This window comes from Lissotriton helveticus, chromosome 5_1 (genome assembly GCF_964261635.1).
Source record: "Lissotriton helveticus chromosome 5_1, aLisHel1.1, whole genome shotgun sequence".
Taxonomy (NCBI): domain Eukaryota; kingdom Metazoa; phylum Chordata; class Amphibia; order Caudata; family Salamandridae; genus Lissotriton; species Lissotriton helveticus.
In genome coordinates this window covers 490858797-490875701 of record NC_136065.1, presented here as the reverse complement: position 1 = coordinate 490875701, position 16905 = coordinate 490858797, and the positions used below count along the sequence as shown (strand labels likewise).

The window sequence follows — 16905 nt, the reverse complement described above, 5'->3', positions numbered from 1 at the left end:
GTCTTTGGGGTCCGCCTTGGGCTTCTTGAGGAGGGCGTTGATTTCAGCGTGCTTCCAGCTTTCGGGGAATGTCGCTGTGTCAAAGGAGATGTTGATGATCTTCCGCAGTTGGGGTGCGATGGGTGCGTCAGCTTTGTTGAAAACGTGGTGTGGGCAGGGGTCTGACGGAGACCCTGAGTGGTTGGAGTTCATGACCTTGCGTGTCTCTTCGTCGTTGACGAGGGACCAGGAGGTCAGCTGGTTGGTACAGGTGGTGTTTAGGGTGTGGTCTGTTGCGGTCGGGCGGATGGGGAGTTGAAGCTGTCGTGGATGGCGATGACCTCGCCCCAGATTACCGCCTTAAGGGCTTGCCACCGTGTAGCGATAGGTGTGTCCGGGTTATCATTATGTAAGAGGAAGTCATCTAGGGCTTTTGTAGGTGGGCCACCGTGTCCGGTCTGCGCGGCAGGGCATCGCGGAAGCGCCAATGACGGGCAGGGTGTCGAGGGTGTGAGGGGGCCAGGCCTATCTCCACTGGGGCATGGTCAGAGACAGCCGCCGTCAGGATGTCGGCTGAAAGCAAAGAGCCCCGGAATACTTTAGAGCCCAGGAAGTAATCCAACCTGGCATAGGTCTTGAGAGCATTGGAGTAATAGGAAAAGGCTCGGGACCGCGGGTGCCGGTGCCTCCAGAGGTCGGCGAGGTCGAGGCCACCAAGGCGGGAGAGACCCGAGGGAGAGAGGGCGCCAACCTGACTGGTGCGCTGCGCTGACCTGTCTAGCTTGTTATTGAACACCAGGTTAAGATCCCCCCACCAGAATGTTACGGTCCTGTGTGGTGATAACCTCAGTGAGAGCCCGTGTAAAAACCCTCCTGACCCTCATTAGGTGCGTAGATAGAGCCCACATGCAAAATATGGCCCCCACAAGGAACCGGTAAGTGAGTAGTCTGCCTCATATCTCCATTAAAAAAAGCTTTTACCTACCCCCAACCTTCTGACTCCCCCGATATCCCGCGCTCCGCTGGTGGCCGATTTAGGGTCTCCTGGACCGCGTACTAGGCAGGCAAAAACAGCGCTTTTCACAGCCGCCATCTTGGGAAGGTCGGTTGGCGCTCTAGTGTTGTGGGCGATTTAGGCCCTCACACTACAAAATGCCTCCTCCCCGCCGGACGCGCAGCGGATGAACGCAGCGGGTGCGCCGGAGGTGCGCCAGAGGTAAGCCCGTCTGCGCCCGTCCGCGCCAGGACGGGCCTAGGGCCAGGCACCTCGAAATCTCCCCATCAGATGAGGCTATCCTATTCCAGGGAACGCCTGTGCCAACTTAATCAGTCTCTTCAGTCCCTATGCACCCAATCCATTAGCGGTGAGTGTCCTCGCACCCCCTGTCCCCATTGCCCATTCAAACTGACCTCTGCTAAGACCGGGCACTCTACCCAGACGGTCATTAACATGGCCCTGGTTAACTGCAGATCCCTGCCCAAACATGCCCAAGAAATTCATATCCTCCTAGAAGAGCAGCAACTGGAGATTCTGTTTCTCACGGAGACATGGCTCGCCCCTGACTCTGACTCAGATATCGTACAAGCGCTGCCTCATGGCTTCCTCATACAGCACCTGGACCGAGCCAAGGGCAGGGGCGGAGGGATAGCTATTATTCACATAGACCTTCTTTTGTGCAGATTCCACGACAGCCCCCTTTTGGACTGTGAAAATTTACACTTCACCATCCAAATGTCCCCACGTAACTCCCTCTCGGGAGTTCTTATCTATCGCCCCCCAGGGGCTCTGGGACAGTTTTGCAGTTCCCTTCTGGAATCCTCCTTGGCCATGGACAGTACCCTGCCCAATTTCATAATCTTAGGGGACCTTAATGTCCACTTCGACAATAGCAAGGACAACACAGCCTCAGAACTGCTTTTAGACCTGACAGCCAATCAACTCCACCTACAGAACGACCAACCCACGCATAATCAGGGGCACTTGCTTGATCCCATCTTTTGCAACATTCCTGACCTCAAAGTGAGAGCACCCATTCCACTGCCTTGGTCTGACCACCTGCTTATCCCCTTCAGCTGGTGGATTTCTACCACTCCACCTCCCAACCAAGCACCAGGTACGCTCTCTCGTCATTGGGCCAAACTAGATATTGACAAATGGAAGCAGGCCCTGGAGAGTTCTAGGCCTAACTATGAAACCGACCCCGCAACAGCGGATGTCGAGTTTTCTTCTTGGATGGAAAACTCCCTTGATATCGTCCTCCCAAAAAAACCTTATCTGAAACCCCGGAAAAAACCTACCTCCCCATGGTTTACACACGAGGTCCGCCTCCTAAAAAAACTCTGTAAAAGGTCTGAAAGAGTGTGGAGGAAAGACTTTGACCCTAACCGCAAGAGGGATTATAAACTGGCTATCCTCAATTATAAAAAAGCTCTGAAAGCTGCGCAAACAGCTTTTTTCAATGAAAAAATCAGCTCTGCATCCTGCTCGTCCAGAGAAACCTTTCAAATTGTAAAAAAAAACTGTTAAAAACCCCGGAGCCTGTTTGCACAAGTGATTTCTCGGACATTCATTGCAACGAGCTAGCCACCTTCTTTGATCAAAAGATCCAAAACATCCTCCACCAACTCCTCCCTCTCACCTCTGTGGACCCCTCACATCTCTGCCTGATGCAGGCCCAGAACCTGAATATAGGATTAGACATGTTCACTCCCATCAGGGAGGACACCCTGTCGCCCATTCTCCAATCACTTAAGAGTGGCTCTCCGCATGACCCAGTCCCAGTCAAGACCTTAACCCCTCCAATGCTCGTGACGGAACCGTTCCGTCACGAGCCTCGGGTGGGCTGTGCTGGTGACGGAACGGTTCCGTCACGGCCCCGCCGCCGCGCCTGCGTGGCGCGTTCTATTGAGCGGGCGGGGCCGTGACGGAACCGTTCCGTCACAAGCACAGCTCACCCGCGTGCCGTGACGGAGCGGTTCCGTCACGAGCACGGGACCGCCGCGCCGCCGCCCCGCCCCCTTAGCGCTGCGGCGGAATAGCCGCCGCAGCGAAGGGGTTAAAACAGGTGGCACCCATCATCCTTGCTTCGATGGTGAACTTGATCAATGCTTCACTAGCAGATGGAACGGTACCCCCCAGCTGGAAGAAGGCGGTGGTCAGGGCAGTGCTCAAAAAACCTAACCTAGACCCCCGAAACTTGACTAACTTCAGGCCGATCTCTCTCCTTCCATGCATCAGCAAGATGGCTGAAAAATTCATCAACGGCCAGCTGTCCAATTACCTGGAATCCAATGAACTGCTTAAACATTCTCAGACAGGTTTTCGCCCGGGCCAGGGTACTGAAACAACGATGGTAGCGGTTGTCGAAGAGGCTAGGAAGATCATTGATGCAGGGGGATCAGTGGCAGTGATCCTCCTGGATCTTAGTGTGGCATTTGACACCGTCAACCACCATATGTTAGCTCAGCGGCTCAGAGACCTTGGTATCTCCGGGCCTGCCCTGTCTTGGCTAAAATCTTTTCTTCACTGTCGCTCCTTCCAGGTGACGGAGGGTGACTACATCTCCAAAGAGACCCCTATGCGCTGCGGAGTGCTGCAGGGCTCTTCGTTGAGCCCCACGCTCTTCAACGTATACATGTCGCCTCTTGAGGAGATTGTCACCCCCCACGGAATTAAACTTCTGACATATGCTGATGACACCCAGCTGGTTGTCTCTCTCAGTCAGCAGGAGAATTCTACCATCGATTTGTACTCCGGTCTGGGAGATATAGTCAGCTGGATGGATGGGTCCCACTTGAAACTTAACAGCGATAAAACGGAGATATTGGTGATGGGCAATCAGTCTCACTTCCGCCCGGAATCCTTGTGGCCCCCGTGTATGGGCCCGCCTCCAACTCCCAAATCCGACATCAAAAGCCTCAGGATCTGGCTTGACCAAAACCTCACCTTGAACACCCAAGCAAGGAAAACGGCAGGAGTCTGCTTTGGTCTCTTGCGCACCGCCCGTAAGATCCTACCGCTTCTTCCTTGTCAATCAAGAAAGCTTCTTATACAGGGTCTCATTCTGTCCAGATTGGACTACGGAAACACCCTGTATCTTGGCGCCACAAAGAAAGTGATAACAAAACTACAGGTAGTGCAAAATGCTGCTGCCCGGATTCTTACTGACACCAAGAATCGCTGCACGGCCAAACCGGCCATCAGAGCACTGCACTGGTTGCCCGTCTTGGAGAGAGTGCAGTTCAAGGCCCTCTGCCTAACCCACAAAATTCTCCACGGGAAAGCCCCCCCTATCCTTAAAGAACTCATCATTCCCTATACTACCTCCAGAACCCTCCGATCCTCCAATACCCACCTAACCATGACACCTAGGATCAGGAGGTCGCGCTCCGGAGGCCGGCGTTTTTCTTATAACGCTTCTAAACTATGGAACGCGCTCCCTCTTGACCTCTGTGCCCAACCCAATCTCTTGCCTTTCCGTAAACTTCTAAAGACCTGGCTGTTCCCGTAACCTCCCACTCTTGTTCTCGCCTGATCCTCTGTCAGCTCTGGGACGCTTGCGGGCAGCCATGCGCTTTAGAAATCTTTTAACATTTAACATTTAACATTCCCCCTCTGCAACACCCTCCCCCGAAAGGCCCCGGAGACCAGGATTGCCACCCCCGCCCTCTTGGTGGGTAATGAGGAGAAGAACTGGGATGGGAATGCACGGGACCTAAGGCGATGGCCATCCTGAGCTAGAAGATGTGTCTCTTGAAGGAGGTAGATGTCCGCCCTCGTACCTGCCAGGTATGAAAGGAGGGCTCTGCATTTGATGGGGTTGTTAAGTCCCCTCACGTTAAGTGTGCATTTCTTAATAGAAGCCCCAGCCATCTAAGGTCTGAAGGTGAATCGATGTCTCAAAAGTGAAGCCGGGTGGGAAGCGCCCCTCAGAGCCAGTGTGGGTGATGAGAAAATGTGACACTCCGTGGGCCGGGCCCATCAAAAGGGAAAAGACAGAAGTCAGAAAAGAACAAGTGAGAAAGCATAGCAAGAACCCATAAACAATAAGCCCAAAACACTAAGGCGAAACTGGCGCCAGAAGGTATGAAAAGTTCAGTCATTAGTCCGTCATCCAGGAATGACCGGTGAAAAAGTCAATGGGAATGTGGAGTGGCCAATGGGGAACCCCACCCCCCCTCCCCCAACCCCGCACAAGTGTAAATCACAAAAGGATACGACAATGTGGCAAAACTCAGTCACTTGTTGACGTCTTTGCTAGAGCGCTAGGGAGAGCTTCCAGGGCAGCCTTCTGCTCTCGCTTGACCGCCTGCAGGTCTGGTCGTCACGTGTTCCGCTTCCGTGGGTGCTGCCGCCTCCATCGCGGCTGGGCATCTGTGAGGCCGGGCATTGCATGTTCGTCATTGTCCGAATCCTCTGGAAGTGAGATCCCCAATACCTTGCTGGCCTCAGTCAGAGAGCGGAGCTGGTAGAGTTTCCCCTCGTGTCGGAAGACAAGACGGAGTGGGTGCCCCCAAGAGTAGGCGATGTTGCGCTGCCACAGAGCTTCCGTGATGGGCCGGAAGGCCCTACGTTTCTAGAGTGTGATAGCCGCTAGGTCCTGGTACAATGCCGGTGACTGGTTGTGGAAGGTGAGTGGCTGAAGCGCGCGGGCTTTCCGCAAGATTTCCTCCTTGGTGCGGAAGTCCTGTACACAAACCAGGATGTCCGCAGGGGACGCCGATGGAGCCCTGGGTAGGCCCACTCTGTGTACTCTATCCAGCTTGAGGTCGGGCTCTGGTGGGTGACCCAGGATGTGATTGAAAAGGGCACGTACATATCCAAAGTGTCCTCAGCGTCCTCGCCTGTAGCCATTCCCCGGATGCGCATATTATGGCGACGAGAGAGGTTCTCAAGGTCCTCCAAGTGCGACTTGATATCCACCTGCTATTCATGGATGCGGAGAACTTCCTGATGCATGGCCGCCAATTCGGAGTCCCGGGAGTCGCTCTTGTCCTCCAAGGGCGCCACCCTCTCGCCAATGTCGTCGACATATTTGCGTATCTCTTTCATCTCCGCTGTAAGGTTTCGTTTTACCATCTGTAGGTCGTCACGCAGTGTGGCAAACAGGGATTCCAGAAAGGCCTGTGTCACCGGAGCATCCACAGTGGTAGCCATCTGTGCCGCTTCACTCTGTCACTGGGAGCCGACTGGCTGGGGTTCTGCACCCGTGCAAAGAGGTCTTTAAGGGAGTTCTCCTTGGGGGCAGACTTGTCTCTCCTGCTCCGAGATGAGGCCATACCACTCTTCCCTCGGCACACTGAGTTCAAGGTCAGGCAGCGCCCCCTGTCTCTCTCCCCCCCACCGGGGTAGGCCCATGTCGGGTGCGCTCCTCCTCCGGCGGCAAGAGGGCTGCTTATGACCTGCGGGCTCCCTCCTATCTCAGTATGGCGTCTCCTCTGAACCCAGGGGCAGTAGAGCGCGTGTCCAACTAACTCAGTCAGCTATGCCCAGTTCACGTCTTCCCCCGGGTTCTCCCCTGGCCCCACGCAGGGCGGCACGAAGGGCCACAGAAGCAGGGTGCCGCATGGGTCCCACCAAATGTCCCGGGCAGACTCCCTGAGCGCGTGGAGCAGGGATCTCAAACACTCTCCCGGTTCAAGACCCAAATCTACGAGGGTGGCAGTCGCTCCAGGACTCTCCAGGTCCGGCCTCTTCTCCCCCGTATCCGGACAGTCACCATGCGTGGTCCCCAGGCGGTCCGCAACAATAGAATCCACAACAGGGCTGCCGGCAGCGTGAATCACTTATGCTGGGGTGGGAATGTCCAGCGGCGCTCAGGGACCAGACAGCCCCGAACCTCAGGGCTTCGATATTCACGGTGGGCTGGCTCCGCCGGTGAGTCTCAACAGGCCGCTCAGCAGGCCCAGGCCTCCCGCCACCTCGTCGTCACCGATGCCGCCACCTGGATGACACAAACGATGGGATCCACCTCAGCGCACAGGCCGCTCCTCCGCGCCACTCCACAGTCGCGAAGTAGGTCTCACTATTCCGTGTCCTCCACTCCGGTGGTGCTACGTCAGGGGCCACACGACACGGGCATGGCACCCTCCAACCGCCCTAGGTCCCTCGAGCACTACCAAGCCTTGTCGCGCTCCGCTGGAACCGAGAGGGGCTGTACCACCACTGTGCTGCTGGCCAGACCTCCTGGCTGCCGCCAGACCTCTCCAACGCAGCGGGGGTTGTAGACAACGGGACCCCCCTCAGTGCCCCTGGTGACTAGTCCTTGTCCTACCACCGACCGCGGTGCGATGACGCCGCTCCAGGCCCGGCAGACACGGCCGAGGCCGCGCTGCGGCGGCAGATCATCACAGGTCCGTCGCCGTCATGACCCCCGCAGATGGCTCACAAGCAATTTTGTATGAGCTTTGTATGAGCTTGCGGAGCCCCACCAGCCCCTCGCCATTGCGATAGGAAGCCAATGTTGGTGCTTTATCTTGGCGGGCAGAGGAGAGAGGGCGAGACACGTCCTATCTCCAGGGCTCGAGTCGGGGTACCACGCGGATGGACGGCGTCCCCCCACTTATTTTACCGGGTGGACACCGTCCCCTCTGCCAAACAGCTGGACTTCACTCTTTGGCCTCTCTGGTACGAGGAGCTCGGCACCTTTCGTGACGTCACTTCCTGTTGTGACGTCACTTCCGGTGGCAGCGTCCCACCACTTCTTTTTTTACGACTTGTGCCCTGACTATCTCTCCTCCATCTTGGCCATGCCCCCACCACTGCCACTTTTCAAAGTTTTCATAGTTAAATTTCAACAGGAAAACCTGGGAGGCACGGTTGTTCGTGCGTCCTGCATAACTGGTTTTATGATTTACTATTTGGCCCCTTTAACAAACACATTTTTTTTATTCTTGTGAATAATTGCCTTTCCAATTGTTTGTTACTCCTGCTGAACTGAGTGTTAATATATTTATGGGAGCGCATCCATCCCAAACAAACATCTGGTGTCAATTAAGTGTGTTGACCCGGTATGTTACTAGAATATAATGGACTAAATATTGTCGAGCAGAAATATTGCACCATGAATATCTTGTAGAAAAATATTGCCCCATTTGTGTTAATAATAGACAATCTACAACCAAACGATATTTTCTCTAAATTATATTTGAGACACAATATTTCGCACCGGCCATATTTTTGCGAATGACATGCAACTGTTGAAAAAGGTGGGCAGAGGGGAGTCAGCATCACTCGATTTAATGTCTTCAGATTTTCCCCTCTTCCCCAGTGTTACTGCACATGCCTGTATGTATTGTGGTGCTCGCAAACTTTGAAGCCATATTAATTATAGAAAGCACAGGGTTGGATACAGACATTTGAGGTAGGCTTACCCAAAGACGGAGAACTACCTAGACTGGGCAGGACTTAGCCTTCTATTTATCTGCCATTTCCCCCAGGGTTGGGGCCATTGCTAATTTTTCACTCTTTCGAACTCCCTGGGTTTTTTACAGTGGGCACGATGTGGCCTAAAGTGGAGAGTGTGAGGAAGTGAAAAAGGGAGAGGAGAGAGAGAGAGAGAGAGAGAGAGAGAGAGAGAGAGAGAGAGAGAGAGAGAGAGAGAGAGACTTTATTGCCAAGACACCTTCTGTTTACCAGTCCGTCCCAGTATCCAGAAGACCCCACTCCGTGTTTTGCATAATTGAGGCGGTACTCTAAGTTTGAGATAGCACCATGTGACTTACTGGGTGCCCCCCAGCGTCTGTAGAATGCTAGACAAGTTTGCCTGTGAGCTTATGTCCCAATTGTCCGTCCACTTATAGAATAGTCATGTGACTGTTCATTTTGGGTGGCTATCACTCTCAATGATCCTACATTTAAAGAATTTGCTGCAAAAGGCCTATCCATATATATCCAATAGACATTTGAGGTGGACATATTTGGAGTGTTGCCGTCATAGATGTGTTATGTGAGAAAAAGCAGATTTTCACCTAAGAGAAGGGAAATTACCAAACGTTCACTACCCTGTCTTTATCTGAATTTGTGTTGTGCGCTGAAATGTTATAGAGCCATGGTATACGGGAAACAAAACAAAAAAATACTATTGCTATTCAGCGGGTATCATCACATTTAAGCTTTTGATTTGTTCTGGGCTGACCAAGTGCTGAAACGAATATATTAGTCTCCCACATGTAATCTCTTGCCCAGTAACATTAAACAATAATTTTGCTTTGATTCCCAGATGAGGGGTTCCCATTTAAGCCAGAAAATATAATGTACTGATATATTAAAACAGTCATCATTTAGAACACAAATCTATGAAACAGACTAGATACAAAATGTAACTATAACTGGACATACAAACCATGCACTTTTGAAAATGATGCGCAAGAAGCACTTTTTGAAAGGCCTAACCTGCATTTGAAATAGTATTAAATGATGAGTTGCTGCAGATGCATACTCCCCTATTAACAGGCAGGCTTCTGAAATGCTCATTATCAGTAATAGAAACAAGCGGCAACAATTTTAAAAGCCAGTCTGTACCTTAATATAAATGCCAGTGGGATAGTGAGAACTGCACCGCATCAAGCAATAATCTAAAATTGTATCTAGAATGTAAGTACGCGAACAACATAACATACAATAAGAAAAATGGCATAAAATATAAAGTAATGGGATGAATAGTGTAAACTAAATATGTTTCAGTCTGCGAATATGGTGACAACAGCAAAGAGACAATTGCAGGGTGTAGATTGTATGACTTGAGGGCTGGTGGCTTAATAGTGGGAAACTCTTGCATTGACACAGGTTGTCCACAAGCAACATACCTTCCCCCTACCACATATGGACCCGCACCCTGCTGCATGGTCATCCTCACGTCCTCTTTTACGTAGTCGCCCATTCTCTGGTGCCGGAAGATTTCCCAGACTCTTTTCACATGTCTTTGGGAGGTCTCTAGAAGAGATTTTTCGGGGGGGACACACATTCAGAGGTGCGGGCCACCTACAAAGGGTAACTGTAAAGAGTGTGTGTGTTTCTGTGCTTCTGTGTGTCAGTGTGTGTGTGTATATATATATATATATTGCAAATCCTCGCTTTCCACTGCGTCGCCGCTGCTGCCACCAACAAACGAGAGCGGACCCAAAAGTGAGTGCAAATGTTATTATTTATTTCACCACCTCAACATGTCTCGCCATCTAAACATATATATATGGGCACGAATCGATGTCTTCAAATTTATTAGAAAAATTAAGCTAATGAAATATTTTCAAATCCATCCGCAATTAGCTAATAAAGACACTGAAAGGCCGGTTGAAGTATCTGAAGAACAACCACTACAAGCTAAAAATCTAGGGGGTCTTCAAACTCTTATTTCATTAGCATATGAGGACAGTTCTCAACAAGCTCCCACAGTCAGTCAAGTAATTGCAGTTAATAAAACATCACCAAGTCCTTTTCAGGGAAAGTCTACGTTTTTACCTTTGATGCCGAAGGACGCACTGGATGTGTTCAGTGACAGAGTCATCACTGAACTAAAAACTTTGAACAGATCTGTGTTGGGTAGTAAGAAACAAAATGACTATAACAATCAACAATATTTAATGCTCATTAAAAAGATACAGGGTAATCCAAATGTGATAGTGAAAAATGCGGACAAGGGGGGGAATACTGTTTTGTGGGCTAAATCTGATTACCTTCAGGAAGCAGCTCGTCAGTTAGAAGATCCCCTATGCTATACTAAGACCACTAAATTTGCCATGTTAAAAACACACGAAACCACCAGAAAAAGCATTAGTCAATGGCAAAGACAAGGGCTCCTCACAAAAGAAGAGGCTACATTTCTTAGTGTAACACACCCAATCACCCCCAATCACCCCTTTCTTTTACCTCCTACCCAAGATTCACAAATGCACCACCCCAGTTCCCGGACGTCCTATCATTTCAGCACAAGACAGCATCAATGAAAATCTTTCTAAATATGTTGATTTTTTTCCTTCAACCCCACATGACCTCACTTCCCTCTTACCTCAAAGACACCACAGATTTTTTTGTTAAAATTAAGCAAGTCACTTGGTGTTCTGATTTTTGTTTCCTGGTTATGGACATTGAATCCCTTTACACTAGCATTCATCATCTGCACGGTTTGGAAGCAATCCAATTTTACCTTGATGATACGCATTTGTTTAACTAACAATCATTTCCAGTTTGGCAAGGACATTTTTCATCAAGAGCGTGGGGTTGCTATGGGCTCGTGCTTCTCCCCCAGTTATTCATGTTTACATGTTGGCTGGTGGGAGGAGCACGTTCTCCATGGGGCCAATCGCCACTGGCTTCAACATCTAGCCTATTATTGGCGATTTATAGATGATATTTGTATCATCTGGAAGGGCACACAGGAACAGGCAGCACTCTTTGTCAATGACATTAACAACAATAACCGCAATTTGAGATTCACTGCTACCATAACATCAAACTCAGCTGAGTTTTTAGACGTACATGTCTACATTGATCAGGGTCAGATTCACACCAAATTACACAGGAAAAGCACTGCGGGTAAATCTATTCTTCATGCCCGCAGTGCTCACCCTCCACATACCATCAATAGCATTCCGTTTGGCGAATTCATTCGCATTAAAATAATTTGCAGTGATTCAAAGACAACTAACCAATGCTTGGCTGATTCCATGCAAAGGTTTTTGCAGCGCGGTTACAAAAAAGATCTTTTAAATCGCGCACTCTTAAAGGCATCTAGGCGTTCGAGAGACAAACTTTTGACTCCTAGAACTATTGAAACCTCTGAATCAGCTTCTAGGGGGTCTGTCTGCCTTATAACCACCTACTGCTCTCAGGAGCGTAAATTAAGACAAATCATCAATGCAGAGTGGCCAATTGTTCTGACTGATGTAATTCTAGGCCCAATCTTACCTAAATCACCAGTAGTCATATTTAGGAGGGCACCGTCCATGAAAGATGCATTGGACAAAACCCAGCCTGAGCTCACTGTTAAAAGTCCTTGGTTTGCTAAAACAGGTTTTTTTAGATGCACGTCCTGCCGGGCTTGTACATTTGCTGTCAATGGCACGCACTATACATCAGCGTTCAGCGAAAGGCCTATAAAAATTAATGAACATCTAACCTGTCGCAGTGAATTTGTCATTTACCAACTAACATGCACATGTGCATTATCATACATTGGGAGCACCAAGCTGCCAGCCAACCAGTGCATTTTACAGCACATACGCGCAATAGTGAATTCAGATACAAACTATCCGGTGGCTCGCCATTTTAAGGCAGTGCATGATAATAAACTAAAGGATTTGAAGTATACTTTATTGTGCTCAGTCCCTAACCCCGGACGAGGTGGTGACCGAGAAAGATTACTCAGGCAGAGGGAAGCATATTTCATTTTGCTGCTAGATTCGAGATCCCCTAATGGTTTGAATGTTATTGATGAGCTACATCATTATTTGTAATGTTTGATGCTATTTCAACTCTTGCTTTTCTATTTTTTCTCTTTCTTTTTCTTTTTCTTTTTTCTTTTTCTCTTCTTTTTCTGTACTTTTCCTGTGGTTGACATTGTCTCATTTAATCTTTGCTGAAAATTAAATGTATTGATACATTTGTATTTACAAGTAGGATGTGTTCTTGAGGAAGATAGTAAATTACATAATTCAAGTTCAAGTAGGGCTATCAGCCGCATTTGTTTTTAATAACTTAGTTTCATTGTGAATTTTGTTTCACATTTTAAGCACTTGCACTTTACTAAATCAAGCATTAAGTAGTTGGCATGAGACATATGAACAAATATGTGTTGAATTGAATATGATTTGGGTAATATGACAGCTACCTCTATGCACTAGCACTTGAATCTATTGGATCTCTACCTATTTGTAGCAATGTACATATTTATGCTTTAGCACTTTTGTATTCGAAATTTATTTCTGCTATTGAAATTGAGGTAGTAACATCAATTTGACATGAATTATTGGATATTTTATCCATTATTTCCATGCCTTTATATATTCAATCTTGGAAACCATCTAGCACCACATAACAATGATTTTAAATGGAATTTTAAAGCACTATGCTATAATTCTTTCTTTTGCCTCGTTTGCCAACAAACTATGTAAACAGTTATTTTTCTGCTTGATTGTATCGTTTTCACCCATGCGTCCTGTTTCTTTAGGCGCTTGGGCTTTTAACCACTTCATATTGCTCTGCCTACTCCTGACGCGTCATGTGATCAAGCTCCGCCTGCGGAGCGAAACGCGTCAAGGAGAGCACTTGCTCTGCTATGGAAAGCAATAAATTTGCACTGCTGACACTTTAATCGTGTGTTGGCGTTTTGATATTATTCAAGATATACTTTGGAGGAGAGGTGGTCTGCGCCCGCTTGTGACCGCGACTAGAAGCGGTAGGGTTTCTTCTGACATATATATATATATATATATATCCACACACAGCGCAGGTTTGCCCAAAGCGGAGAGACCACAGGAGGTAAAGAATTAGGCTCGTATTCTTTTAATGTTAGCTTGCCAGCGGACACTGCATCAGTCAGATTACTCCAAAATTAAAATTGCCAAACGCGTTTCAGGACACCCATAGTCCTTTCTTCAGTGGCTTATGGTTGAAGGGAGACAGGAAGCACTTTTATTCACGCTCAAAAATCAATTAACAAACACCTGCCAATGAGGGCGCGGCCGTATGCACAGCCTTCTGGTTGTTGGAGTGCGCGAGTGTTTTCACCAAGTGGGCGTGCTCCATGAGTCCTCTGTATTGCACCAATTTAATTCCCAAGTGAATAGGTGTAGACTGCTGTGCGTTGTCGGCCCTGCTTTTGCGCCGCCATTAACGAGCGATCTGACCCCCTCCTGCAGGGTGCCAGAACCCCTCCTTCCTTGCTGCTGACACCGCTGGTATCAGGTTTGGAGCCGCACTTCAGCGGTGGGTCATCTCCCCGACCGGGACCGGCCGGAAAACATCCACACACAGCGCAGGTTTGCCCAAAGCGGAGAGACCACAGGAGGTAAAGAATTAGGCTTGTATTCTTTTTCACCAAGTGGGCGTGCTCCATGAGTCCTCTGTATTGCACCAGGTCAGATCGCTCGTTAATGGCGGCGAAAAAGCAGGGCCGACAACGCACAGCAGTTTACACCTACCCACTTGGGAATTAAATTGGTGCAATACAGAGGACTCATGTAGCACGCCCACTTGGTGAAAACACTCGCGCACTCCAACAACCAGAAGGCTGTGCATACGGCCGCGCCCTCATTGGCAGGTGTTTGTTAATTGATTTTTGAGCGTGAATAAAAGTGCTTCCTGTCTCCCTTCAACCATAAGCCACTGAAGAAAGGACTATGGGTGTCCTGAAACGCGTCTGGCAATTTTAATTTTGGAGTAATCTGACTGATGCAGTGTCCGCTGGCAAGCTAACATTAAAAGAATACAAGCCTAATTCTTTACCTCCTGTGGTCTCTCCGCTTTGGGCAAACCTGCGCTGTGTGTGGATATATATATATATATATATATATATATATATATATATATATATATATATATATATATATATATATATATATATATATATTTATATTTACTTAAACTCTTTAAAGTTTTTATTTACGCCTGTATATAGCAATGTATATAGCAATATGGACACCTTAAGCCTGCTGATAAGGTGCAATGTCTGTTTTTAGGTCTCCCTGACAGAGGGCACATGCTGGTAGTTTGGAAAAGATCTATTGTGGGCTTACCAAGAACGTACAGTAGGCTTTTAGCCCAATCATTGCTTACCATTGGTTGAGATTAGTGTCACACTCATTTGCTTGCTTCTTATTCAATGGCTTTCCATGTCGCTCTTGTTTTTGTCTCTTTCTGGGGAATAGCCTCTTTACCATTCTTATACTTAACTGACCTGTATTCTTCCCTTGCTCAATTTTAGGGAACTACTTTTTTCTTTTAGTTTGAGCAATCCATGAGAATGCATGTGTGTTTTAGCTATTGTCCTTGTTTCCTTTTCCTCTTGCTAAATTCCCTCCTCCCCCTTCCTTGTGTGCTTTTCTATCCACCTGCCAAGACACCCCCCGTGCTCCAAGGTGCTCTGTCCGGGTTTTCTCCCTTGACCCACCTTTATTTCTATCTCCCATGTGTTCTGCATGTCTCCCTCCTCACCTGATTCAATTTTTAATTTAAAACTCCACTGGCCCTTTCCCAGTTACTTCCTTTTGGTAGCTCCCCTACGCTTTCCCCCATTGATCACTCCCACCCCCAAGGTTGTTTTAAAAAATATATATTTAATCGTTTGTTTTCTGGTGGACCATACAGCAAATAGCTGCTAGCCCTCACAAAAGTGCTTTTGAACACTTAGCATTTCTTTGTGTTATGGAATGATCTAAGTGGTGCTGCCCCATCCTAGAGTGGTCATTAAAAAATCAAATACAATCTCACCTGTGTCATTTTGTACATGCATGCATGGTGATGCATATGCTCACCCACAGAATAACACAACCACCAAAAGCGGCTGCTTCTTTGCGATTTTTTCTGCCAATGCTAAATAGCATTGGTAAAAGGCATTTTGCTTTAACAGATGCAGTTAAGAATCCCCAAAAGCATTGACAAAGATATTTGGACCCAAGACCGCAACCTATAGGCGTTTGAAGTGCTTGTTTTCTGGGTCGCCTGCTGGCCCATTCAACAACTGTGGTTGTGGGACAGATTGAGGCCAGGACAAATGGAACTGTGGCATGGGCCTCATCGGTCCCCCTCTACAGATGTCATTGTTGCATGGTAAAGTACTAGGAGTCGAGGATCGGAGCTAGACAAGGCCGGATCAAAGAAAGGAGCAGGACAGGGAATGAGAAATCGATTGGTTATCAAAGCACATTGGATTTTTTAAAGGAAATTTGGCAAAGGTGAAAAGTTGCATTTCAACTCAAGGGACCATTTTAGTGGCGTGGTGAAGAACTTTGTAAGAAGAAAGTGGTGGTGTGGGGAAGATGTTCTTGCTTGGATCGGAGCATATAACACATACTCTGCCTTTGTGAGGTGTCAGCAATGGTATTCCTTTTTTTGTTTTTCCCTTCAGAGTTTTCCGGAAACCCCAGTGTTTACGGAGGAGATTGTTTTCAGAGTTGCCCCATGGATAATGACCCCAAACACTCTGTCACCTCAAGAGGTCTATGTCTGCAGGTAAGGAAGTTGAACTCACTGGCTCCCCACACCAGAGAGAAAGAGCTGTCTCTGGCTTGCTGGTTGGCTAACTTCTCTACTCTGACAATGGTGGTTCATCCTAGACGATGTCTAATGCTGGATGATTGCCTTACATTATAAAAAGGCAGCATCTGTGTAGTGTGTTATACTGTAGCATTAATGTATATCATGATTTCACATTTAGGGATGCCACAGCACTTTATTTGGTTGATAGGATGCTACATGAAGAGTATGCCGTGTACAGAATGTTTTACTTGTTGAGATCCTGTATGGGAAAGGCCTTGCTGTCGTGCTTGCGTGACCCGTTGAGGCAATCCCTAGTAGTGTGATGTTATGTTATGTTAATTAAATTTGTATAAGCGCACGATTACCCTCGGGTGTCATGGCGCTGAGTTCTGCTTAAGCGATAGTCGAAGGGGGTTCAATGAATAAAGAGCCAGCTTTTCAGACCCTTTCTAAAGGAGAGAAGGTCTCCGGCATTTCTCAGAGCAAACGGAAGCTCGTTCCAAGCCTTGGACGCGCTGGTGATAAAGCTCCTGCCTCCCTAGCTGGATTTCCTAACAATGGGGATCTAGATCATTTTTGCTCCTTTAGACCGCAGGGTCCTGGTCGGGGCATACCATTTGAATTTTTGCCTCAAATGGTCAGGGCCAATACTGTTGAGAGCCTTAAATTCTACGCAAAAGGCCATAAAACGACCCTTTGCCTCAACGGGAGCCAATGTAGTCGAGTTAACT

The 16905-nt window shown here is 48.2% G+C and overlaps 1 protein-coding gene across 3 annotated transcripts in view; it reads left to right on the top strand.

Moving 5' to 3' along the window:
- Positions 1–16905, top strand: part of LOC144754687 (protein-arginine deiminase type-3-like) — a 584450-nt gene that overhangs the window by 448175 nt on the left and 119370 nt on the right. For 2 of the 3 annotated variants that reach the window (XM_078642808.1, XM_078642809.1), the window contains exon 8: positions 16044–16147. The exons of the other annotated variant lie outside the window; for it this stretch is intronic. In XM_078642808.1, the coding sequence (XP_078498934.1) occupies positions 16044–16147 (104 nt within the window). The remainder of the gene's footprint in view (positions 1–16043; positions 16148–16905) is intronic. 3 annotated transcript variants of the gene reach the window in all.